General features: G+C 43.3%; 1 protein-coding gene across 4 annotated transcripts; it reads left to right on the top strand.

The window, feature by feature from the left end:
• The first annotated feature begins 6,929 nt into the window (after positions 1-6,929).
• Positions 6,930-24,053, top strand: PRR14 (proline rich 14). 4 transcript variants are annotated; one of them, XM_058179448.1, is made up of 13 exons: positions 6,932-7,091; positions 7,207-7,563; positions 10,970-11,149; positions 11,899-12,166; positions 13,469-13,599; positions 13,680-13,935; positions 14,050-14,099; positions 14,474-14,559; positions 18,719-19,436; positions 21,075-21,174; positions 21,319-21,425; positions 21,972-22,043; positions 23,008-24,053. In XM_058179448.1, exons 3-13 carry the CDS (start codon positions 11,055-11,057, stop codon positions 23,255-23,257), a joined length of 2,133 nt encoding a protein of 710 aa, XP_058035431.1. In that variant the 5' UTR covers positions 6,932-7,091; positions 7,207-7,563; positions 10,970-11,054; the 3' UTR covers positions 23,258-24,053. The 4 variants fall into 4 exon arrangements, with proteins under 4 accessions (XP_058035434.1, XP_058035431.1, XP_058035433.1 ...); XM_058179451.1 differs by lacking the exon at positions 10,970-11,149 and having other exon boundaries at positions 6,930-7,091; XM_058179447.1 differs by lacking the exons at positions 6,932-7,091; positions 7,207-7,563 and adding an exon at positions 7,584-7,736.
• The last annotated feature ends 1,399 nt before the right edge of the window (positions 24,054-25,452 follow it).

The following is a 25,452-nucleotide window of genomic DNA, read 5'->3' as shown; positions in this document are numbered from 1 at the left end:
TGGCTACCCTGACCGAATGGGGGGGCTCCTCGGTTTGTAATTGGCAGAGAAGAGGTGGGGGGGAGAGAGAGAGAGGCAGCGGACAGAGAACGGCAACCGCTGGAGAGACGCCGACCTCAGCAGTGGGTTGGACGACCGAGTTCTGGTCCCGCCCACTCCCACTCCCCTTGCTCCACTAAGCCCTCCGAGAGCCGGAATCTCGCCCGCTCATTGGCTGGGACCTCCCCTTCGCTTTAACGGAGCGCGCGGCTGGAAAGATGTAAGGAGGGGCAAGGTTTCCAGCCGGGAGCCGGTGGTGGATCAGCATCCTATTAGGGATAGGGATAGGGATAGGGATAGGGATAGGATAGGGCAGGGCAGGAATTAAATTATTTATTGGCCAAGTACACAACGCAAGGAATTTGTCTGTGGTGCATGAGCTTTCAGTGTACATACAAACAACGAAATGATAAATCATGATCACAAAATATGATCATCATAAATCACAAGATACATGATAAGGAAGGTTGAGAAAGAAGCAAGGGATGAGCGTGGAGAAAAGCTGCCCTGGAAATTTCCTGTAGGAAGCAGGGCTGGAGTCTGATTCCCACGGTTGTTTTCCATACCATTTGGGGTGTTTGGAAGGGGCTGTGAAGCCACGTTTGCACTGCAGACATCAGGATCCATGCCTCTGGTGTTTCTCAAACTTGGCAGCTTTCAGACATGTGGGTTTCAACTCCCAGGTGTTGACTGGAGAATTCTGGGAGCTGAAGTTCGCATGTCTTAAGGTTGCCTTACGTTTGAGAAACGCTTGCTCTTGAGGTGATCGTTAAAAGAGAGGGCATCTGAAAGAGAAACCTACATCTGAGAAATAATGCTATTTACTGTTGTTGTAAGAATAGAATAGAATAGAATTTTTATTGGCCAAGTGTGATTGGACACACAAGGAATTTGTCTTGGTGCATATGCTCTCAGTGTACATGAAAGAAAAGATACGTTCATCAAGGTACAACATTTACAACACAATTGATGGTCAATATATCAATATAAATCATAAGGATTGCCAGCAACAAAATTACAGTCATACAGTCATAAGTGGAAAGAGATTGGTGATGGGAACTATGAGAAGATTAATAGTAGTGCAGATTTAATAAATAGTTTGAGGGAATTATTTGTTTAGCAGAGTGATGGCCTTCGGGAAAAAACTGTTCTTGTGTCTAGTTGTTCTGGTGTGCAGTGCTCTATAGCGTTGAGGGTAGGAGTTGAAACAGTTTATGTCCTGGATGTGAGGGATCTGTAAATATTTTCACGGCCCTCTTCTTGATTTGTGCAGTATACAGGTCCTCAATGGAAGGCAGGTTGGTAGCAATTATTTTTTCTGCAGTTCTAATTATCCTCTGAAGTCTGAGTCTTTCTTGTTGGGTTGCAGAACCGAACCAGACAGTTATAGAGGTGCAAATGACAATAATTCCTCTGTAGAACTGAATCAGCAGCTCCTTGGGCAGTTTGAGTTTACTTAGTTGGCGCAGAAAGAACATTCTTTGTTGTCCTTTTTTGATGATGTTTTTGATGTTAGCTGTCCATTTTAGATTTTGCGATATGATAGAACCTAAAAATTTAAAGGTTTCTACTGTTGATACTGTGTTGTCTAGGATTGTGAGAGGTGGAAGTATGGAAGGGTTTCTCCTAAAGTCTACCACCATTTTTACGGTTTTGAGTGTGTTCAGTTCCAGATTGTTTTGGTTGCACCACAAGGCTAGTTGTTCGACCTCTCGTCTATATGCGGATTCGTCATTGTCTCGAATGAGACTGATCACTGTTGTGTCATCTGCGAACTTCAGTAGCTTAACAGATGGATTGTTGGAGATGCAGTCATTGGTATACAAAGAGAAGAGAAGTGGGGAGAGCACACAAGTAATGGGCTCTTGAAACTAAGAGTGTTAAGTTCTGGGCGAAGAATGGATGCTTCTGAAATTGTGTATTAAAACATGGATCCTTTCCTTTTATAAACTCATTGATGTAATTACAGGTAGCTGTCACTTTATTACAATAATTGAGTCCAAAATTTCAATTGCTAAGCAAGGCAGTTCAGTTTTGCTCTATTTTACAACTATTTTTGCCATGTTTTTAAGCAAATCATGTTAAGTGAATCATGTATGGGCATTAAGCAAATCTGCCTTCCCCCATTGATTTTGCTTATCAGAAGCTGGATGGGAAGGTTACAAATGGTGATCAAATGACACCAGGCCAATGCAATATATTGTGTGACAAAATAAATAAATAAATTGTCATAAATATATACCAATGGCCAAGTGCCTGAATGTTGATCATGTGACCATTGGATGCTGCAATGGTACTAAGTATGAAAACCAATCATAAGTCACTTGTTTCTGTGCCACCGTAACTATATGAATGGTTGTAAATTGAGGAGTACCTGTATCAAGAATGGTCTCAAACAATTCACAAAGTCATCCCGACTGTGCTTTCTCACAATGTGATACATTGAAATGTTCTGCTGGTTCAGTGTTTCACAAATTTGACCATTTTTAAGATGGTGGATTTCAACTCCCAGAATTCTAGTCCGTACATCTTAAGTTGCAAACACTGTGTGGTTCACTGCAGATTTGGATGCTATGTCAGCACAATTTGGAGGACCTTATTGAAGGATTTTTGACTTCAGTGTCCATCAGTCCTGTTGTACCCCAGGAAGCACAACCCAGCTTTGGGTTGTGATATATGTCCTTCTGCCTTCATCTTACTAGGGGCTGGGGGGCGGGATAAGAGAAAAGGCCGATGGACTCAATTACAGGAGCAATGCTTGCACTGGTGGAAAATTACGGTAGCTTGCAGCTAAATTACAGAATCTCATAATTTCAATAAACAATAAAAGTTCTATCCGACTCGGGCGAACCAGTAGCGGCGGCTATGGGAGGCTCCGCCCACCCTTGCGGATATTATGACATCACTTTTTTGCAACATTTGAAGCCTCTGCACATGCGTAGATGATGGTGCATGTGAGCAGAGCGACCATGCGCATGGTGCACGCACGTTGGCGAACCAGTAGGGAAGGTAAGTAAATTTCACCCCTGCTCTGCAGATGGTCCTGTCCAAATGTACCCTCTGTTTCAAAAGAAGAAGGAATGTCACTTAAGTTTGTACATGTTGCCATTGATCGAAAGCTTTGAGCTGTTCGTCTCTCATTCTTGTTCTCTTGTAACAGGGATTTTTTTTCCTTCAGGCAACTGGCATTTAAACAAAAGGATATTAAATTAAGTTTGATAGAGATTTAGGATGAGACAGCCTTCCTCAACACCGTGTCTTTTCAGGATTAACTGCTATTGCAATCCTATTGTTTATTTTTAAGAAGCAGTTTTTTTTAAAAAAAACTTTCTTGCCCATTTTTTTCAACATTATTTGAAGAGAGGGAAGAGATACAATTATTTTCTTTCCTGGCAGAGGTGTCTGTGTGTCTTTAGGAAGGAGCAATTTTCTTTGTCACAAGATCAAAGTGAGAAGTTAAGAGCCCTGGTGAAAGTGGAAGTTGCTGGAAGTAAGAGCTGCCGAATCGGACTGATTAGAATGCAGTTTTGCAGGCTAACTCACTGCTCACTCCAGGAGTTCAATTCTGAACAGTTCAAGGTTGATTCAAACTTCCATCTTTCCAAGGTGGACAAAATGAGGACCCAGATTTTTGGGGGCAATAGGCTGACTCTGTAAACGGCTTAGAGAGGGCTCTAAAGCAGGGGTCTCCAACCTTAGTCCCTTTAAGACTTGGTGACACACTTGGGAGGACATAATGAAGCATATCCCAAATTGCATACTACTCTTGCTGGCTGAGAACTCTGAGAGTTGAAGCCTACAAGTCTTAAAGGGACCAAGGTTGGAGACCCCTGCTCTAAAGCATTGTGAAGCAGTATACAAGTCTAAGCGCTATTGCTAAAACTGCTACTGGAGTGTGATCCTGTCAGTGTGATGGCTGAAGGTCAGAGGTGGTATTCGTACTGGTTCAGGAGAACCAGTAGCGGAGGTCACGGGATTGCCCTCCCGCCCTGCCTCTATGCCATCCTATTTAGACACATTTTTGAGGCCCCATGCAGAAGGCGCACACGTGGAGCGAACCAGTGGCAAGAATATTGGAAACCTACTGCTGCTGAACGTATATGAACTTTTGACAGAGAGGACAGCAGATGGACAACTCTGGGGTGAGAAACGGGGGGGGGGGGGAATAAGGACCCTTGTGAAACAATGTGATTTGCGCAAATACCACAATTTCTCTCCTTGTAGCATATATCCCAAGAGTAGTATGCAATTTGGGATATGCTTCATTATGTCCTCCCAAGTGCGTCACCATTTTGATGTCACTATCATATGCTGTGGATGCCACTGACCTGCATTGACCCCCATCCTCCAATTTGCCTCCACTGTAACAACTCTACAAGGGAGAGCAACAAAGAGAGGCCCAAGTCACTCAGGGTGATCATCCGTGGAAGGGGGTGAATTTAAACCTGGTTCTCCAGAAACTCAATTCCATAACCCAGTGTTTTTCAACCTTAGCCACTTTAAGATGTGTGGACTTCAACTCCCAGAATTCCCCAGCCAACAAAAAATCTTACATTCCAGGAGCCTCACATCCCAGGGCAAAGTGTCGTTCAGAAACATGTACTATTTTCCTGAGAGTCTGTAGCAATTCTCAGTCCAGGTCATGATTGTCCCAAAGGTGCATTTTCGGGGAGCAAGTGGACTTTCTTCTTTGTTTGTTTGTTTTTGAAGATGTTTCACTTCTCATCCAAGAAGCTTCTTCAGCTCTGATTGGATGGTGGGGAATGGAAGGATTTATATTCCTTGCAGACAGCTGGTTATTTGCATCCTTTTTAAGGGTGGTTGAAGCATTTGGATGTTTATCTGTGTCTGCAGGGTCACCTGAATAATGCTCCTGGTTCCTGTAGTCTGCAATTTTTTTTGGAAATCCGTTCATACTGCTACACCATTTGAAGGATGTTCATCACAAATTGCATAGCTAAAAGTCTGTAACTGAACTTACTGGTAGTCCTCGACTTGTAATGCTTCATTTACTGACTGTTCTAAGTTGCAACAGCATTGGAAAAAGTGATCTATGACCATTTCTTCACAGTTTCAACTGTTGCAAACATCCCCATTGTCGCATGATCAAAATTCAGATGCTTGTCAACTGGCATATATTTATAACAATTGCAATGTCTAGGGTCATGTGATCACTTTTTGCGATCTTCTGACAGTCAGTGAGAAAGCCAGATTCACTTAACTGTGTTAACTAGGGCGAAACTCACTTAACTGTCTTGCTTAACAACAGAAATTTTGGTCTCAATTGTAAGTCAACAACTACCTGTACAGCGACTTGAATAGATTTGAATATAATAGAGCTGGAAGGGACCCTGGAGATCTTCTACTCCAGCCCCCTGCTCAAGCAGGAGAACTTATACTATTTCAGATAAGTAGCTGTCTAGTTTCTTCTTAAAAAAACTCCAGTGATGGAGCACCTACAATTTATGAAAGCAAGCTATTCCATGTGTTAATTGTCCTCACTGTTAGGAAATTTCTCCTTAATACTAGGTTGTTTTTTCTTTGATTAGTTTCCAACCATTTTTTCTTGTCCTGCCCTCTGATGCTTTGTAGAATAATTTGACCCCCTCTTCTTCGTGGCAGCCCATCAAATTCTGGAATACTTCTATCATTTGAAGAGATATGATAGTAGAATAGGTAGAATTACTGGAACATAATAATAATTTGCTATATCACTTCTGTAAGAATTGCTTTGTTCCTGTAAGAATTATAATTGCCTCTGCCATTTGCTTCTACCAGTGATCTAATTCCTGTTATCTTGTGTTTGTGTACAATTAAGTGCCTGGTGCGGAGTATGTCATCGGCTGGCAAGATTACATCGGGCAAATACCTGTGTTACTAAGCTCTCAGCCCCCTTGTTCCTTGCTGCACTGCCAAAGGAAGGCCTGAACCAGGGGGCCCAGAACTAGGTATTAAGCAGATGTTTCTGAAGATACAAAAGGATGCTATACTTTTCCCAAGGTGTGCCTTTCACTGACTGCATGCTCTTTGTCTGTATGTTTTGGAATAGTCTACCCAGCTCTTCTTTATACAAATAAAAGCTATTATTTTTCCAAGCCTCTTCTGGGTCTCTCTCTTCAGCATTCTGGTGACTCAAGTACATTTTCGGACGTTACAACGTCATGCCTAATTCTTCTTTTCTTTAGACTAGCCAAGCCCAAATCTGCAGCCATTCTTCATTTTTATATTCAAGCACACCTACTACCTGTAAAGAAACAGCATATTTGAATTGGAAGGGATCTCAAATGGTCATCTAGTCAACCCCCTGGTCAGCAGTGGAACCCACAGTCATGCCTGACAGTCATCCAACCCCCTTGTGCAAACCTCCTGCCAGAGGGAATCCATCCAATCGGCCCATTTCTCTCTATTTTTCTCAGAAGAAGCAAATGATGCAGTATTGAAGAGAATATGAACCAGATGTACATATTTATGATTAAGTATTTATAATCATATATGATTAAGATCCAACTCCTCCCCGTCCCCCTTAGTTTTTTCCCAACGGCTCCGGCCGTTTAAAATCTAGCTTTCACTTCCGAACAGTCATCTGGTTCATAAATAACAACGGAAACGAAAACGCCTTTCCAAAGAGTAGAGAGATTTGGAAAGCACTGGCCCTTTAAATCTTCACTTTCTGGCCTCCCCTCAAATGGCGGCGCCCTAAACGGCGCCATCTGGAATCTGCCTTATTCCAAAATGGCTACCGATTTTTCATGGGGTGCCTTATTTTGATAGCCTGTTTTCTTGCCCACACTCAAAATGGTGGGCCTATTGACTTCAACACTACGTTGACCCTAACCGGGACGGCGGTTACAACGCTTTTCTTACAACGTAACGTCTAGTTTCATTTTTTTTCCTGGTTTGGCCATTGGCCCAGAACTGACAAAGGTTCATCCTGTGAAGAATAATAAAAACAGAGGCCCCTGGAGCCGAACGAGACGCTGCCGGTGACGCACTGACGTCACCGAAGCGTGCGCCCTTTAAAAAAGATGGGGGCGAGAGATATATTTTCACTGGTAATAGGGAAATCAATTTCGAGGGTGTGTGGGTGTGTGGCTGGAACAAAATTGAAATGTGTTCTTTAAGACTTTAGTAGGTTTAAAAACCATCTGTTCTATTCTTTCTCTAAAGACACGCCTCCTGAATCCCCGGCACCAAAACTGACCCTCTTCGGCGCCACATAAAGGCTTTGACGACAGACTTGATCACCCTTCGTGCCCTAAATAATGATGGCGATTCTTGAGCCGCCACTTGAATAAAGAAACAGGAAGCCATTGGCTGCGGCAGAAAACAAAGCGGGCCGCTATTGGACGGGCGGGATCTGGAAGAAGGATCCGGCCGGGCTCAGGGGCTGATGAGAAAAGGGCCTGAGGGGGAGGAGGAAAAACTGGTAACCAGCGGGAGGGGGTCGTGTTTCTCCCCCCCCCCACGACCCCAGTCCTGTGTTTCGTGACGCGACTGCTGCCACTTCCCTGCGGGGGGCTGGAGGTGAGAGCCCCCGTGGGGCATGGTGGGGGGTCGCCGGGAGGGTCTGCCTGGCGGATGACCCGGGAGGAGTCCTTGGTGGGAACTGACAGCCGGGCATCCTCGGCTCGCTCCCTTGGTGACCCGTCAAGCGTGGGAGCAGTTGCATGGCTTTTTCTGTGCCGGGCGAAGGAGGGGTGAGTGGGGGACGCCCGGGCGGAGGGAGCTGCAAGATTGTGTGCGTGTGCACCCTCAGGCGTCATCTTGGGTAGGAGGGGGTGCCCGAAGGCTGCAAAAAACGGTCTTCGGCTTTGCCTGCCCGGCCTTTTTCAAACGTGGATGGATTTCAATTCGCCTACAGCCACGCTGGCTGATGGGATTCTGGGAGTCGAAATCCACCCGTGTTTAAAAGTTTAAAAACACACAAACCATCACGATCGTGGGGTCGTTTTCGCTGCGCTTAAGGGAGCGCTGACAGCCCGAGGTTGAAGCTTCTTTAACCCTAGCCCTGGGTTATACCTTCTGCTGTCTCGTCGTCATCGCCCGCCCGCCCCCCTTTGCATAATATGAGGACCCAGATTGTTGGGGGGGCAATAAGTTGACTTTGTAAATATACGAATAGAATGAGACTATTGCCTTACACACTGTAAGCCGCCCTGAGTCTTCGGAGAAGGGCGGGATATAAATGTAAATAATAATAATAATAATAATAATAATAATAATAATAATAATAATAATAATAATAATAATAATAATAATAATAATAATAATAATAATAATATAAAAAAAAGAAAGATTGGTAAAAACTGGGGCCAAGAGTCACACAAACACAACAACAAGGGATTCTGGGTGTGTTTTCCCACCCAAGTGATGCAGAAAGAGTTTGGGGGCGGGGAAAGTACCTTTTAGAGCAGGGGTCTCCAACCTTGGCAACTTTAAGCCTGGAGGACTTTGCTGGCTGGGGAATTCTGGGAGTTGAAGTCCCCCAGGCTTAAAGTTGCCAAGGTTGGAGACCCCTGTGTTAGAGGAAGAATGGAATGGGAGAGATTTTGGACTGTGGCTGCTTCTTTGCTAAGTGGAAACTAGTAAAAACAAAACAAAAAACCAGGGTGGACATTTCCTTAAATTATCACCTTAGCAAGAGTGGCATTCTTGCTGGCCTCGAATTTCAGCATGGTGGGACTCATTGGTGTGAGTTATCTTGATAATTTGGCCTTTGATATGTTTCTTCTACAAACACACAACTTTTTAACACTTGTGATTTTTGCAAAACCCTCTTTTATCTATAATGGGGAACAAGTGGAGGGGTGAAAGTTTTCAGTTACGTTAAGAAAAAGAGCGGGAAAATCAAGGTTGGAGTTGCTACATGTAAGGGAAAAAAAGTCCTTTGTTCATAAGTTCTTTTAATTAAGGCCAACTATTTTTTAAGGTTTTTTTTATTATTATTATTAAGGCCAAACTAGGAAAGTGTGAAACCTGTTCACTTCACAGGAATTTGTTATCCACCAGCTTGGTGGGAAAAGGCTGAGGTGAAAGAAAAGTTGCTTTTTCCAGCTTCTTGTCTTGGAAGTCTAAGGAACCTAAAAGCTGCTATACTATTTTGTATTTTTTGAGTCTTGGTGATAAAATTGACATCCAGTTTTGGATTGTGTCATGTCACTTGAATTATCAGTCAAATTGAGCTGCAAATCTTAGCCTGTCATGTATAGCTGTTGTTAAAAGATGTCGAGTAATTGGGGTGGGGGTATGCTTTGATTGCTGTACAGTGCCAGTATCCCACTATATAGGGCAATCAGTTTGATGTGGTAGCTAAGGCAACAGACTACAAGCTACCAGGCTAGAAACCAGGTGATTGTGAGTTCTAATCCCATTCAGGCACAAATCCAGCTGGATAATTTTGGGCTAGTATACTCTCTCTCAGTCCTGGAAAGTGGACAGTGCCAAACCACTTCCAAAAATCTTGTCCAAAACACTGCTGGGACAAGTTCAGGAAGTCACCAAGAGTCCAAAACTGACTTGAAAGTACATACACACATGCTGTATATAAATTTATATTTATATAAATATAAAATGGCATTTAATTTCATTGTACGAGGTGCAATGACAGTAAAGTAAAGTAAAGTAAACTAGAGAAATCTTCTGATATGCTGGGAAGCTTTCCCAGCACTATCTCAATTTAACTTTTCTTTATCCTGGAAAACTGCTGTGGGAGGAAGAATGGGTCTTAGTAGCATATGATTTAGATGATTGGTAATGATTCATAATTAGCTTCTCTGAGGCATAATCCCACCTCCTCACTCATCTCTGTGTATTGTGCAGCACCACAGGTTTTTTCTCAACCTTGCCAACTCCTAAGATGTGTGCATTCCAATTCCTAGAATTCCCTAGCCAGTCACACATCTAAAAGTTACCAAGATAGAGAACACTGGTTTAGAAGAATAACTATTTAAAATAGCAAACCTTTCAAAGGTGAGAGCAGGGTTTGCCATCCTTCTTAGAAAAGCACACCCCACCACACACTTGATCTGCTATTAAAAAAAACAGGGAGTAAGTAACTTCCATTGAAGTGCAGCTTTGTGTAGAAATAGGCTGTCTCGTTTTTATTTTGTCAGTAAAAATGAATTCATTTTTAGAATGCTCAGCTCTGTTAATAGTTTATGAGAATAGAAACTGGTGGTGGATGGTGGAATATCTTTTAAATAAATGCATTTTGATTCCAAGATGGAATTATTAAAAATGTTTTTTTAATTTAAATATGATTAAAATTCCAAACTGAAGAAGGTGGGGAATGACAGACCTAAGAGGCATAAGAGTTTTAATTCATTGTTTCTCAACATTGGCAAATTTGTGATGTGTGGACTTTAACTTGCAGAATTCTGGGAATTGAAGTCCACAAGTCTTAAAACCTGCCAAGATTGAAAAACAGTTTTAATTATTTCCTTAATTAAATCTTTCCTAAAAGAGGCTCTGTTATGGTGGTTTGGGTGCCTTATGAACATGTCTTCAATTAGTAGCACATTTGAGACTATTTCAAGTTCCTCAGTGTTTTGACACTGCTAAACTTACTTAGTTTTGTAATGCGATAACTTTTTGCCAGTGTTTTCCTTTCTTTTTAGACTTCTGTAAATTGTTTTATATTTCCTTCAGAAATACTCAGTTCACTACAGTTAACTGAGTAGAATCCCTTTGGGGCACACCACCCCTCAAATTTGCTATTTTTTAACCATGCAGAATTCATATTTTTAAAAACGTTGCATTTCCCAGCCATTAACTCTGCCATTGTTCTTACCTTGATCTGGGGATATTTTTAAATGAAATATAGTTTTTCTCATTGACAATTATTTCAAGATACAGAGGAGAATGTACAGATGCCTGTGTTTTTTAATGAAATAAGTAAACATTTATTCATTTGATTTCTCTCCCACCACAGAGAGGTGAGAAATGAAGTTGTAGGGGAAAAATGGGGGAGCTTCCCAATTTCTGACCCCCAAAAGGTGTTGGGTTTGAGTCTAGCCATGGAATGCAACTTTCTTGAAGGAACCTCTAGTACGGGTTGTTTGCCATTGTCCGCTTTTGAGAAGATAGCCAGGCGGCGAAAAGTCATATTCAGGTGAGAGATTGCCATGTTCTCCCAATGGACTGCGGAATGGTCCAAAAATGATTGATACAGTCTGATCTGCCTAGAGACTGAGTCATAAATTTGCTGTCCACGCCTCCATGTGTGTCCGTTGGGCCCAGTTTTTGACTCAGTCGACTGACAGAGACACGTTTGGCAGTTGCTCCTGTTTCAACCTACTTCTGGACATTCTGGACATTTCACTGGTTCAGGTTTTTTCCCCCCGGTTAAATTGCCCCAGGTTTGGAGCCTCATGCTGGCAGGTTCACCCTAGCTGACAGCGCCGCCAATTATCTCTTGCAGCCAGTGGGCCACCATCAACGGCCACGGCCAAGCGATCACTTCACCCCTGAGGCAATTTGTCCAGCCGATTCATGACCACATTTGAATACAGCAGCTGTGGAGCTTCCGTCTTGGCTGCGGAGCAGCCTTTTGGCTTCGGAGTTTGCCATGCCACCAAAGTAGGCAGCGGCCATTATGGGTGAAGCGCTTTCGCACCGCCCGATCTCCTGCGGCTGGTTCCTTTCTCCGTGAAGCGGCCTCTTGGCTCAAGGGCTTGCCATGCCGCCAATCCTGGTAGCGACCATCTTTAGCAAAGCGCTTTCGCGCCGCCCAATCTTCTCGCAGCTGTCAGCCAAGGAGCATGCCCTGAATACTGACCTTTTTGTGCTGGGAATTCAAAGTGAGGAGAAGGGGAGGAGGAATCAGGCTGTTGTTTTGAGAATCTCTCTATCCCTTTGCAGGCCTGCAGCTGAGGAGGAGGGAACCCCTGTACGTCTTCTGGAGTCCCTGGACAGAGTCAGAACCTCACCTTCCTTATGTGAGGATGAAAAGTGGTCACCCAAGAAGAGACAGCGGCTCCAACAAGACTCCCCACCGATGGCAGAAGAGGGCAGGGATGCTTGTGATGAGATGGGAGAGACCCTGTGGCATGTGGCATCTCCCATGGAGAAGGAACAGCGAAAAATGTTGGCTATTGATCTAGAAGATTTTTCCACAACCCAAGTGCCTGTAAGGATGCTATAAAACCTGGAATAAATGTTAAAGGGATTTGTGGGATAGGCTACCAAACTGAATGGATGATGTATCTCCCAGACTTTGCATAGAAAAATGGCAATTCCCTCATTGCTAGTTGAGATTGAGCATTCTGAAGTAATAAGCTGGTGCTGTGCCAGCTAAATCAGTGCCTAGTCTTTTTCTGGGCCCTCTGGCTGAAACAATTCCTTTCCCCAAATCTACCCACTGGGTACAAAGAAAATCCACTTGTAAGTCTTGAATACACATGAGATGCATGATACAAAACATGATATAGCCACCTGGCATCACCTAGGTGTGACTCAGGTGGCTATATAAATTTGCTTAATAAATAAAGAATAAAAACAAAAAAAAATTAAATGTTCTTTTACAGATGTCTCTTTTATACCAGATGCCCCCAAAAAGCTATCTAGGATTGTTTCAGGCCTGAGGCCTGATTTTTTATTTGTTCATTACTAAGCAGAGACCTTTTGATTCATCCAAGCTTTTTTATGTATAGAATTCTTTTCAAACTTGCAAGTTATTTTTCCTGTTTCTAACCATTTGTGGGATGATAATGTTTTGCTGTGACATGCATTTAACATTTCTAAGGGCTGATCTATGATGTTAGGGCAGAATGAGATAGACTCTTGCACAGAACAAATGGGTAGATTTGATGGCCTATGCCCATCACAGTCTCAGAGTGCAGGACATCATTCAAGTGCCATGTTTTGTATAACTGAATCAGGAGAGTTAATCATATGATCTGTAGTTCTCTGTGTGTGATGATCCAGGGCTTGGCACGAAATCAACACAGCCAGAGAGCAGGTCTAACTTTATTGTACCACCTGAGCCCCCAAACTTCCCCACGCTTACTGCAAATCCTGGAGCAAAGCTCTGACAAGCACCTTCAACAGCCTCTGGCTGTGAGTAGTCCAGTAAGCAAGATTAACACACAGTAACCAAGATAAGAAACCCAGTCCAGCACCGTGTATTTTTTATCTGCACAGCAATAAATCAAGCAGGGCAAACCAAGGAGTTCAGGAAACAAAGATCCAATTAGTCCAGAAAGCCAGAAGGAATGCAATCCTCTTCCTACTCATCTTCCCCCACAGATTCAGGCTCCAAGGGGGCATGACTCTCTGGCACAGCAGATGGGAGATTAGTTCATCTTTTCTACCCAAAGAAGACTGTCTGTTTTAAAGCAAATGCATGGCTGGCTTGCAGAATGAAGAAAAGATGCTTCTTATCTGATGTTTAGAGATGTTTGAAAGTTGGATTCTCTCCCCCTCTGTCCAGGAAATTCCACAAAGATGCTCCCTTTTACAAAGGCCTGCCTTGTTTCCTTCCCAAAAACCCCTCCAGGTCTCATTTGGGAATGAGACCAAAGTTTCCTGGCCAAGAAACAAACAGGATAGCACTGTGTGCAGGTGAGCAAGGATCCAGGAGACAAAGGTTGATAGTTTGGTTTGTGAATGTCAGCAGCTACCTGTCTTTCTTGCTTCTTCAGATCCCTTCTGCCTAAGGTAGATTCTCGGTCCTGCCAAGAACCTGGGGAACAGTTGGGTCACACATGCCGGAGGTTGGGGGACCAAAGACTCTGCCCACCTCGCTGCCGTGAGTCAGAGCGCCTGCAAGCCAAGAGGCAGCGCCTGCAGAATGGAGTCCCTCTAATAAATGGGAGAGAGGGGACACAGGCCACCCCAGAAGAGGAGGCTCATCAGCCAATCCCCGCTTTGGAGGATTGTCAGTTGACCCAAGGCCAGGTGAGTTTGCTGCGGGAAATCATCCTGGAGAAAGGGCACATGGGCAAACCTTTTGCAGGTTGGGGTCAGAGGGAAGGTGGTCCCATTTTGGTTAAGACCTGTTCTCGCCGGCAGGATGCTGTCGTTGGCCAGGAGCTTCTGGAGAAGTATCCACCTCCCTGCAGGTAAGCATTTCCACTTTAGGGTGGAGGAATGACTAAGCCATCCTTTTCCCTTCACCAGGATTACGGTTGTGCTGCCAAACAGATCTAGAGAGTAGTCTTCCTTAACGGGCCACTCCCCAGGTGTGTTAGCCATCCAGGTACCATGATTGCCGAATGCCATACTGGTAGGACAGTTGCCAGAATGGAAGGCCACTTTATTTGGAATCTCTGGATTGTGTATGTGTGTGTGTGGGGGGGAGAATTAACACTTTAATGCCAGTAGCTGGATAAATTTCTAACTGATGCCCAGTTGGAGAAGGCTGTTCCAGAACATCATCAGACCGAAGAGCTAAAACAATTGCCCATCACTTCCCATTGTTTCTGTTCTTGCTCAGGAGTGATCAGCAAGAATTGCCTCATCAGTTATCAAGCATGGAAATGCCAGTGCCTTCAGATCTACATGACCAGGAGCATCAGACAGGTTTGGTGGCGCTCTGAATTAAATAGGGATCTGGCAGTCTGGTAGTATGCAAAAAATACGTTTATACCTAAACACTGATAGCAAAAGTGATCAACCTTTCTGTGGCCAAGGGTTGCATTTTTGGAAAAGGATCCTTAAAGAAATAATACTGTTTGAATGAATGGCAAAGGCAGGGAGGAATTCATGTCATGTAACACTGTTTCTGAACTTATTTAGAAAAGGTGGGGATTTACATCGCCAAACTATTCTGGATTAGGCAGTATTTCTTAACCTTGGTGACTTAAAATGTGTGGACTCCCAATTCCCAGAATTCCCCAGCCTACCATGGTTAAGAAATACTAGAGTAAAGGGAAAGGAATTTTTTTCTATCTCGATCTGTGATGAGAATGCCTTCTCTTCCCTTTATTTTTTAATCTTGACATGTACTAGCATTACAGACACCACTGATGAGGACAAAAGTGAAGGCGAATTACTATATCCTTGCAAATATTTAGCAATATTGCTATGCATGAGAAAGAGAGCAAGAAAAGAGGAACAATGAAAAAAGGAAGGAAAAGAGAGAGAAAAGATGAGGAAGAATGGGGCACACAGATGCCCCAGGAGGCCAAAAAACAGGAAAAAACGGCTCATTTATTTTGCCAAAAAAACAGGCCATTGAAAAACAGGGTGCACGGATGCCCCAGGAAGCCAAAAACAGGCCCATTTTTCACCTCCCCATCTCCAGAAGATAGATAAGGAAAGAGAGAGAGATAGACAGAGAGACAGAGGGGGAGAGAGAGAGAAAGAGAGACTTCTCAAGTTCCTTGGGGCTGAGAAGAATTGCTGCAAAACTGAGTTTCCTGAAGTGGACCACTAGACTCCTAAACAAGTGAAAAAATAATCTAGTAAAAAAGAAAAGTCAACCAAAATAGCAACATGCAAACAAAAGCGAATAAAACACTCCCAGGAGCAAAACTAATTAAAGTTTTAATTTGTGTGCATTGTTTAATGGACTGTTAAATTGGCCACATCAGCCTAATCACATGACCTAGCCACCCCCACCCAGTCACATGATCACCTAGCCACGGCCCCCCAGCCGGTCCGGCCCCCCAACAGTCTGAGGGACCGTGAATTGGCCCCCTGTTTAAAAAATTTGAGGACCCCTGCTTTGAAACATCATGCCATCAAGGTGGGATCTGCCACCACTTTCTTGGCCTTCTGAAAAGGGCCGAAGACCTGGCTCTGCCATCTGACTTGAGACCCCGATGGGTATTGGTCCCTTTTGGCCTAGTGTTTTTGTTAACTTTAATGTTTTAAATTTAATTATTAATATTTTTAATAAACTAATAGTTTTTTATGGTGTTTTACGACATTGGAAGCTGCCAGAATCACATGATGGCGAGATGCATATAGATTTAATCAATAAATAAATTTAGCAAGTAAGTAATATGAAAAAAGCTTACCGCCCTGAGTCTTCGGAGAAGGGCGGGATATAAATGCAAATAAATAATAATAATAATAAAAAAACTACTCCCTGGCAGGATTTTTTTCTTTTTTTTTTTTTTTTTTTTTTATTCAAAAAGTTTTTATTAGTCAAAAAAGGTTTATACAAATACATATCAGGTATGGTAAATTTTCATTTTTCTTATCTAAAATAAGAATTTTACTCAAATTTTTTAACACATACAACAGCCATAAGGCAAGCAGGTGACACGAAGTAGCTAAGTTTGCAAATTTTAAATACGTAATAAAGAAGAGTCAAGAATAATCAGAATATCGTACAAAAGAGAATAAGGAAAACCAACACAATCCCAAATATCTTTATCACTTCCTAGTTTTGGATCTCAGAACTCTGGGTTCAGCCTGACCCAACTCCAGGGCCGCAACAGCGGCAGCCGCTTCAGCCCCATGATCTATAACCTCCCCTTCTTCAATTCCTGGGTCATCTGATTCCAGGAAGGCTTTGTGTTCCTCCACATAGGCCGTAGCCTCCGCAATTGTACTGATTTTTTTCGTAATGCCCTCCCGGAAAATCATCAATCCCTCTGGCATCAGCCATCTGGAGCCCACTCCTTCTGGTACAATTTGCTTGACAAAAATAATATTTCTTTCTTTTTCACGTACCTGTCTGGGAATCTGCCTCAGAATGGCTATCTCCCTGCCCCTGTAAATCAGTGCCCCACTCCTATGTTTTCTAAAATTTCATCTCTCGTCTCTCTTCTCACAAATTTGACATGAACCTCTCTGGGAACTGCATGCGTGCGTGCATATTGAATTAACTCTATAAACTCGATCCACATCCCAATTCATGAAATCAACACCTCTCCCAAGAAATTCTCCCAACAATTTAGTCACAACATCTCTCAAGTCTTCTTGGTCCACTTCTTCCAAATTTTGAAACCTAAGGAAATAAGACATTTTATCCATCTGTAGTCCAAGCACAGCATTGCCTGTCGTCTCCTCTCTTTTCTGCACTGCCCGCATATCACCCTCAGACCTTCCACTTTCTGCTTGTTTTCTGCTGAGACTTGTTGAGTATCCTTTAAATCCTTTTGGATAGTCACAATTTCTGCTCTTATTTCCGTTTGTCCTCTTTGCAAATCATCCAATTTCTTGTCCATATTGGATAACTTTTCCAGAATTCTCCATCTCTCCAGCAGTTGGTCTCTGACCTTTGCCATTTGAAAAAAAGTATTCAAAATCCTCAGGCAAGCACAGTATCCTTGTAATTTCCTCCGGATCCACCAGGGGGCACTCACAGGAGCAACGAGTCCAGAGTACAGTTAGTCAACCAGGAAGCCGAAGGGAAGTGATGTCATCAAAATTCTCATAGTGAAGGCGGAAGCTGGACGCCACCACTGTTCCCCAGAAGGAGGGGGCCTCAAACCTTCCCTCCTAAATTTCTCCATCACCTCTTCTCCAGAGCTCCACAAAACCGTAATCTTCTTATTTTAAGTTCTCCTCTCTCCAGAATAACTCGTGCTCCTTCCAACCGCAGGGAGAAAACCCCCGCACTCGGAGCACTCCACTCACGTTTACCGATATTCCCTTCCCTTCTCCTCCTCAATTCTTCTCCGTGCCCTGTTCACCACCAGGCTGCTGCAGTTATAAATCCAATGCCCCGGTATCACCGGGCACAGCGGCCCAGGCGACGACCAAAATAATGGCCGCGGCCTGTGGCCTCCGAACCCCGCCAAGCCTAGGACGCGCCAGCATCGGTCCCCACAGTCCTGTATATCGGCTGGGAGACCCCTGGCGAGCCGTCCGTACGGCAGGTGTCCTTTTCGGAACACCTGGCCCCTGAGGGCCTCGGCGGCGGCCGGATTCGGGCGCTGGAGGCAGGAGAAACCTTCCAGACGTCCGTTGCCGCTGGATACCGGAAGTCGTCCTCCTGGCAGGATTTTTTTCAACGTCCAAATCTAGTAACATCTCTGGCATGTTCTGGGGGATAGGAGTCTCTCCTCGGAGTACAAACCAGGTTTGATCTTGCTTAACTTCTGAATCAGCCAAAATCAGCCAAATGCTGCCACCTGCTAAGACAGAACTTCCCTCTTAATTAATTGGAAGTTAGGTTTCCTGACCAACAACATTCTTTGAAAGGTGCCAGCTAGAGAAATATTTCGAACTCTCCCTTTGTTGATTTGAGATCATCAGAGCCCCACTCTGAGGTAGATGGATGGTTAAGAAGTACAGGTAGTCTTCAACTTACAACAGTTTGCTTAATGACCATTCAAAGTTACAATGGCACTGAAAAAAGTGACTTATTACCATTTTTCACACTTATGACCATTGCAGCATCCCCCATGGTTATGTGATTTGTATTCGGATGCTTGACAACTGGTTCATATTTCTGCCAGGTCATGTGATCATATTTTGCAACCTTCTAACAAGCACAATCAGTGGGGAATCCACATTCACTTAACAATCATGTTACTAATTTAACAATTGCAGTGATTCACTTAATAACTGTGGCAAGAAAGGTTATAAAATGGGGCAAAACTCACTTAACACGTTTCTCATTTAGCAGCATAAATTCTGGGCTCAATTGTGGTCATAAGACAAGGACTACATGTATGAAATATAAATAAATAAATCATCGCATAGTTGTCTTTGAACATCTCGTGTAAATGGCCCTCAAAATACTTCCTGTGTAACAGCTGTATCTTTCCCTTTCCATCAGGTCCGTCCTCTGAAACATCCAGACCTACCTCAGCTTCGACTCTCTTGCGTCCATCCATGGTCCCGCGTTTCAGGCCCTGGGGCTTGGCCCCAGTCTTCCAAACCATGCGTTCGAAACTGGAAGCCTTTGCCGACATCTTCCTCAGCCCGTCCAAACCATCCCTGCCGCCCGCTGAAAGATCTCCGTCCCCATCACCATGCCCTCCAGCAAATACGGACGAAGTGGCAACAACTCCACCGGCCACCCCTCGTCCAGGAGTCAAAATCGAGGTGAAAATTGCCATTTCTGAACCACGTTCCCGCAAGAGGAGCTCTTGCCATGAAGAAGAGAAAGAAGAAGCTGACCACCTGGTGGTCAGCGGGAGGCCCCCAATCCGCCAGTGGCGCTTGAGCCAAGGAGAGCCACCTCCACAGCCCCACCTTGGACGTAGCTACTCCTGCCCTGATTTTCCTAGAGCCTGTTCTTGGCAAAACGTCTCTTCAGTGCTTTCTCCCTTGCTGCAGCTGCGGCAACGCCGACACACAGTTTGCAGTCTGGAAGTATCTCGAGAGCTGAACTGTCCCACGCTGCCCTGCCTGCGTAAGGAAGTGTACCCCTTCAGCAGCCCCCCTGCCCGCCTCTTGTCACCACCCTTGGTTCACGCTGCCCACTGTGATCCATCCTCTTACTCTTCCCTGGCACCATCCTGCTGTCATGAACCTGACCCGGTGCATTCCAGGTAAAAGTTTTTCCCTCCCTCTTCCCCAGGGACATATGTTATCCCCTCAAAGAACCTCAGCTCCGCCCCCAACAAGGTAAGGGTGGTCCTGAAGGCACAGGCATATGCTTCGTTTCCTGGCTGCTCCTTGAAAGGAAAGGAAAGGCAAGAAAGGAACAGGATTTTTGATCCCTCCCTGTCAAAAGGCTGGATCTATTACAGCAGCCATCCCCAACCTTTCCAGCTTTGGGGATCGTTGATTAGGGAATGGCTATGTGCAAATGGCAGGTGAGCCCAGAGGGGTCCATTTGTAAGAGTGGTGGGCACATGCTCCTCTGCTTGCACAAATGGAACTGCTCACTCACTGCTTCCATGGCCCAGTTCTGAATGGGCCACGGCCCGGTAGTGGGCTGAGGCCCAGGGTTGGGTATCCCTGTTTTACAGCATCTTTTCTTTGTTGGGAGATTTTGGGTCACGTGTTCTTGGACGCCATTCCCAGCCAGCATGGCCTGGAATAAAGGGTTTGTTGTAGTCTTCAACTTACATTCATTTAGTGAGCGAAGTTACAATGGCGTTGAAAAAAGTGACTTGTAACCATTTTTCACAGTTACGTCCATTGCATCATCCCTGTGGTCATGTGATCAAAATTCAGATGGTTCATATTTATGACGATTGCAGTGTTCCAGGGCCATGTGGTCACCTTCTGCAATCTTCCGACAAGCAAAGTCAACAGGGAAGCCAGATTCATTTAACAGCCATGTTACTAACTTAACAACTGCATTAACAAATTTGGCAAGAAAGGTCATAAAATGGGGCAAAACTCGCTTTAACAACTGTCTCGCTTAGCAACAGAAATTTTGGTCTCAATTTTGGTCGAGGATTACCTGTAATCCAAGAATATGTTGGAGGCCGTTGTCTGTTGTTTAAGACTTTGAGTAAGAGTATTGGAAAGCAGTTTTTTAAGATCAGGGTTACACTAGGCCATGTTCCCCTGAGGTCCATTTCTCCATAAGGCACAGTTGCTTTTCCAATTCTTAACTAATTCTGGAATCTGCAGAGGGAGAGTCATCACTTTTTTGCTTTTTTCCTCGCTCCACCTTTCCTCCAACTCCCGTGGTGTCCGGCATATGTAATAGGTCCTCCTGTTTATTTATTTATTTATTTATTTAATTTATTTATTTATTTATTATATTTGTATACCGCCCTTCTCCCGAAGGACTCAGGGCGGTTCACAGCCAATAAAAACAACAGAAAACATATAATATATATAAAACAGCTAAAAACAGTATAGAAAACTTATTCAATTGATGGCCTAAAACTTTTAAATACAAATTTAAAACCCCATTTAAAACCCCTGATTTAAAACCCCAATTTAAAACTATGTTCACGCTAGTCCTGCTCTTCGAAACTATGCTCAGTCAGCTCGCTTTCTTTTTCATACAGGAAGTGTTGGATTACAGACCTCCTGGTTGTACACGCAGAGAATGCGGATATTTGTAATTGTGACACATCTGGAAATTTAGGAGAAAAAGAACTGGGTGGAGACTGAAGTTCTTTTCCTGTTCTGTCCTCTCTGAACCGATGAGCAGACTTCTGCAACATGGAGAACATCTGGACTCTCTTTGACCTGTACGTGATTTGTTTCCTTTGTCCTTTCAGGAACGCCTCCCTCTCCCCAGATGGTGGACAAAAGGTACCCGGGGTTGGCCTAGGCATGGCTGTATCAGAGCAGTTGATGTTTTCAGAAGATGAGATGAAGGTCAGTCACTGTTTGATGTAGGGCTTAACACAGGAAGTGCTGCGCAGTGAAGGGTGGGGATGGATTAAGATACACCTCTTCATAGGGCTTGCCTTTCCCATCCTGTCCATGCTTATGCCTACTTAATTTCCCTAAAACCTGCAGGAATCCCAAGAGAACACAGTAGGGAAGGTGTCCTGCATAAGAATCCGCAAGAGGCCAGCCAGGCACCAAGCCAATCTCACCCCCATGGGGCTTCCCCGTCCGGTCAGGTGAGAGCATGTCTTAATTGGGAGAATGGGCCCCAAATGAAAATGCTTCTGCAGGAAGATGGGAATGGGCTTCTAGATTGCCCAGTAGTGATGAGAAAACCTAGGATCCAGATTCTCCATGAATCCGGGAGGGGGGGGCAGTAGGTAAGCAGAAAGGGCTGGGCTTTTTCCAGGGTTAAAAGTCTGCTGCTGGGTCATTTGGTTTTCAATTGCATTGGAAACAAATCTAGGATTTACACCTTCTGATGGTGGGTCAGAGATCAGCTTTTCTGGAACACTGAAGAACAGGGGTTAAAGAGAAGGGAATTCTGGAACATTGTGCCTGGAACATTTTCCAAAGATGCTGTGGACAATATGATCCAATGGGCAGTTCTGTCAAGATCTAATGGAATGGAGGCTAAGAAACTTGTCTGAAAAATTGAGCAGAATGTTACTCTATATACTGTTAGAAAATGCTTTATTATTCTGCAGAACAATCTCACAGATCTTTTCCCTACTTGGCCAACTTATTCCGAGGTAATATGTTCCCTTTTTCTCTTTTCTCAGGCTGAACAAGAAGGTGTTCAGTCTGGAGGAGATCTACACGAATAAGAACTATCATACACCTACGGAGAAGAGGTAAGAAGGCCCTGCTGATGGCTTGTACGGTCCTTGGTCCAGTTTGGCCAGGCTAATACATGGTGGAGGGACCTAAGCACCTATACACTCTGGTTTATGGCTCCGCTGCTTTGTGAAACCAATTATGCAAACCATAGTTAAGCAAACCACAATACAAAGTCTGCGTTCAAGCTAGGACTCAACAATAGCCAAGTAGAGTCAACACGCTTGAAAAAGAAATGCTTTGACAGTTTCTAACCAAAGATTTCCTGGCTATATTGGCTGGGAAGGTTGAGACATGATTTGGAGGGCACTCAGTGGAAGAAAGCTAATGCATGTAAAAGTATTAGGCTAGTGGTTCTCCACCTTTTCTTCACCATGAACCCCCTTAAAATACCTTTTGTGGCCACAGACCCCCAAGACTTAACTCAAGATTTAAATCATAACATTTCTTCAAGCCTTCCCAAATCCCCTGTGGTGACATTTTTCTTTGGACAAAAAAATGCTTTTAAAAGTAAAAAAAAAAAGCCTCTGATGATCGCGCAGCTCAGCTGGGATTTTCTGAACCTTTTAAAAGCATTTTAAAATGCTTTTAAAGGGTTCTGACGATCCCAGCTGTGTTGGCTGATCGCCAGAACCTTTTAAAAGCATTTTTTTAACAGCTTCTTCGGCCAAAGAGTTTATAAAAAAAATGCTTTTAAAAGTAAAAAAAAAAGAAAAGTTGACCAAGATTGCCAAAATAGTCTGATACATTGCAGTTCCATGCCTTGCCTACATCCAGAACATGCTCTGCACTTAATGATGGCCTGAACACTGGCATCACTTTCCCCTGCTGCTAAATATTGGGAGTTTTACAGTTAGATCTGCTCCCTTTTAGCCTGTTTGATAGCTACCAGCCTAAAGCTGGTCTCCCTGTTAAGGAACTTCAGAGACAGCTTCTCCTTTTTAAATTTGGTGTCCCGTCTGCTCCTCTTTCTCCTTGCAGATCATTTGAGACCATATTTGAGGTACCACTGGAACGCAAGGGAGCCCTTGTCTTCACCAGCCAACGCAAGCTGAAGAGGGCAATAGAGTTCCGGGAGGCGGGTCTTCCCCACAAGAAACGCAAAACCCGCCTCCGGAAGGGACATAGGGCAAAGGGAAGTCGGGCCCAGCCCCAGTCCGCTAAACTGGAGGAGATACTACAGCAAAAACTGGCAGAACTGGATGTCCTGTCTGAGGAGGAAGAGTGTTGAGCAGAGTCTACAGAAAAGTATCTATAGAAGCCCTTTCCTTCCCATCTTTTCCCCTTTCCCCCAAGCACTTATTTCTCAAATTACTTATGAGTTGTTTTAATATTTTTCCTCCCAAGCACCAAGTCACCCTGAGCATTCCCTGGGCCTCTTTATTTTCCATGTCATCCTCACCTCTTGATCTCCAGTGACAGAGGTTTTATCATCCAGGGATCCTAGGTTGTCCTCCAAACCACAGACAGTGTTCTTCTGAACGTGGGGCTGGATGTCACCCTGCAGCCTCCCTCAGCTAACTTTCCTCCTTGCCTGATGCTTTATTTTGCCAGTCCCCTTTTTCTTTGGCTCATCAGTCTGAAGAACTGGGTGAGGTCCAAAAAATAGTGGTGTCCATTCCTCGCATTCTGCTTCCAATGCACAATCAGACTCTCAGTGCCTGAGTTGGGAAGAGGATGCGAATCATTCTGATCAAGATTTAGCACCGCATCCAACTATGCGGAGATCAAGTTACTCCTCTTCTGTGGCTGCCATCTTGACTAAACCATTGTGATCCATTGACTGCAAAGGAATGATGGAAGGGAAAGAGCAAAACTAGCAGGGGGGAGACATGGAAGGGAATACGTGTCAAGAAGCTCAGAAAGGATTGTTAAAACATAAAGGGCTGTGAATCCTGCTTCAGTATTCCAAGTTTGGATAGACTTACTGGGGTTATGTTGGAGCATAGTGGGGTGGGATGGGGGAGTTGTTTGCGGTTTTATATTAATCTATATTTTTAATAAACTTTTATGCTTGGGAGGATAAACTTTTAAGTGTTTTTCAGTTATTCCTCTTCTGATCTTGTTTACGAGGGTGCCAAAAACAGCTCATAGGTAAACGTCTATGGAGATTCTCAGTCATCCAGGTCATGGTTGCCCTCAAAGGTGCTTTTTCAAAAGGGAACTGGAAAATGTTTCGTCCCTTGAGGAAGAAGAACGAGTAGTTTCACTTCTCATCCAAGACACTTCATCGATTCTGGCTGGATGTGGTAGTGGGGGGAATGAAAAGATTATTTCTTCTTTTTTTGTCAAAAGTTTTTTATTTTATAGACAAGCATACAATACATAACCAATCATTCAGTGTGTCATCTGAGTTTACCTTTTGTATCTTCTTGCTCTTCCAATATTTATCATTTCTTAATATCATTCATTTATTATAACATTTCTCCCACATTTCTTGCTTTTCTATTAATACATTTATCTACCTTCTTTCTCCTCTTTCTTCATTGCAACATTACCCTATATATATATCTCTTCTCCAACCAATAATAAAATTGCCCCCATATTTTAAAATATTCCGATTCCTCTCTTTAAGTGTCAAAGTCAATCTATTCATTTCTGCACAATCCAATATTTTCTTAATTATTTCTCCCTCCACAGGGATTTTCTCTGCTTTCCATCTTTGTACAAATACTATCCTCGCAGTTATAACATATACAATCAAATATATATTTTCCTTACTAAATTTCTCTGGTAAGATACCCAATAGAAACAGTTCAGGTTTTAAATCTATATATTGTTGTATCATTTCTTCTAACCTTATTTTGATTTTCATCCAATAATTTCTCGCTTCTGGTCATGTCTACCATGTATGATAATATGATCCTGGTATTTGATGACATTTCCAACATTTTGCAGATTTATCTTTAAACATTTTTGCCAATTTTTCAGGTGGCATGTGCCATCTATAAACATTTTATATTGGTTCTCCTTATATGCTGTGGACATTGTTAATTTATAATTCCTTTTCCATAGCTGCTGCCATTTATCTAGCTCAATTGAATATCCGATTTTTTTTGTACAGGCTGTCATTGTTTCTTTTACTTGTTCTTCCTCTAATTCGATACTAAGTAAGTAGTTATATATTTTTAAAATTATTTTTTCATCTATTCCTGTGAGTATCTTATCCAGTTCTATCATTTCTAAATAAAAACCATATAATTTAGCATCTTTTTCATATCTGCATTTGCATATGAGTATACCGATCCATCTCAATCCCTTGTTCTTCTAATTCTTGTTTCCTTTTCAATTCCCCCTTATCTGTTAAAATATCTTTATTTATTAATTTATTTATTTATTATTTACATTTCTATACCGCCCTTCTTCGAAGACTCAGGGCAGTTTACAGCCAAGTTAAAAAGACATATAAGAAAAATTAAAACACAA

This window comes from Ahaetulla prasina, chromosome 4 (genome assembly GCF_028640845.1).
Source record: "Ahaetulla prasina isolate Xishuangbanna chromosome 4, ASM2864084v1, whole genome shotgun sequence".
NCBI lineage: Eukaryota > Metazoa > Chordata > Lepidosauria > Squamata > Colubridae > Ahaetulla > Ahaetulla prasina.
Note: the sequence above shows the minus strand (reverse complement) of the source record. Positions and strands in the feature narration are given on the sequence as shown.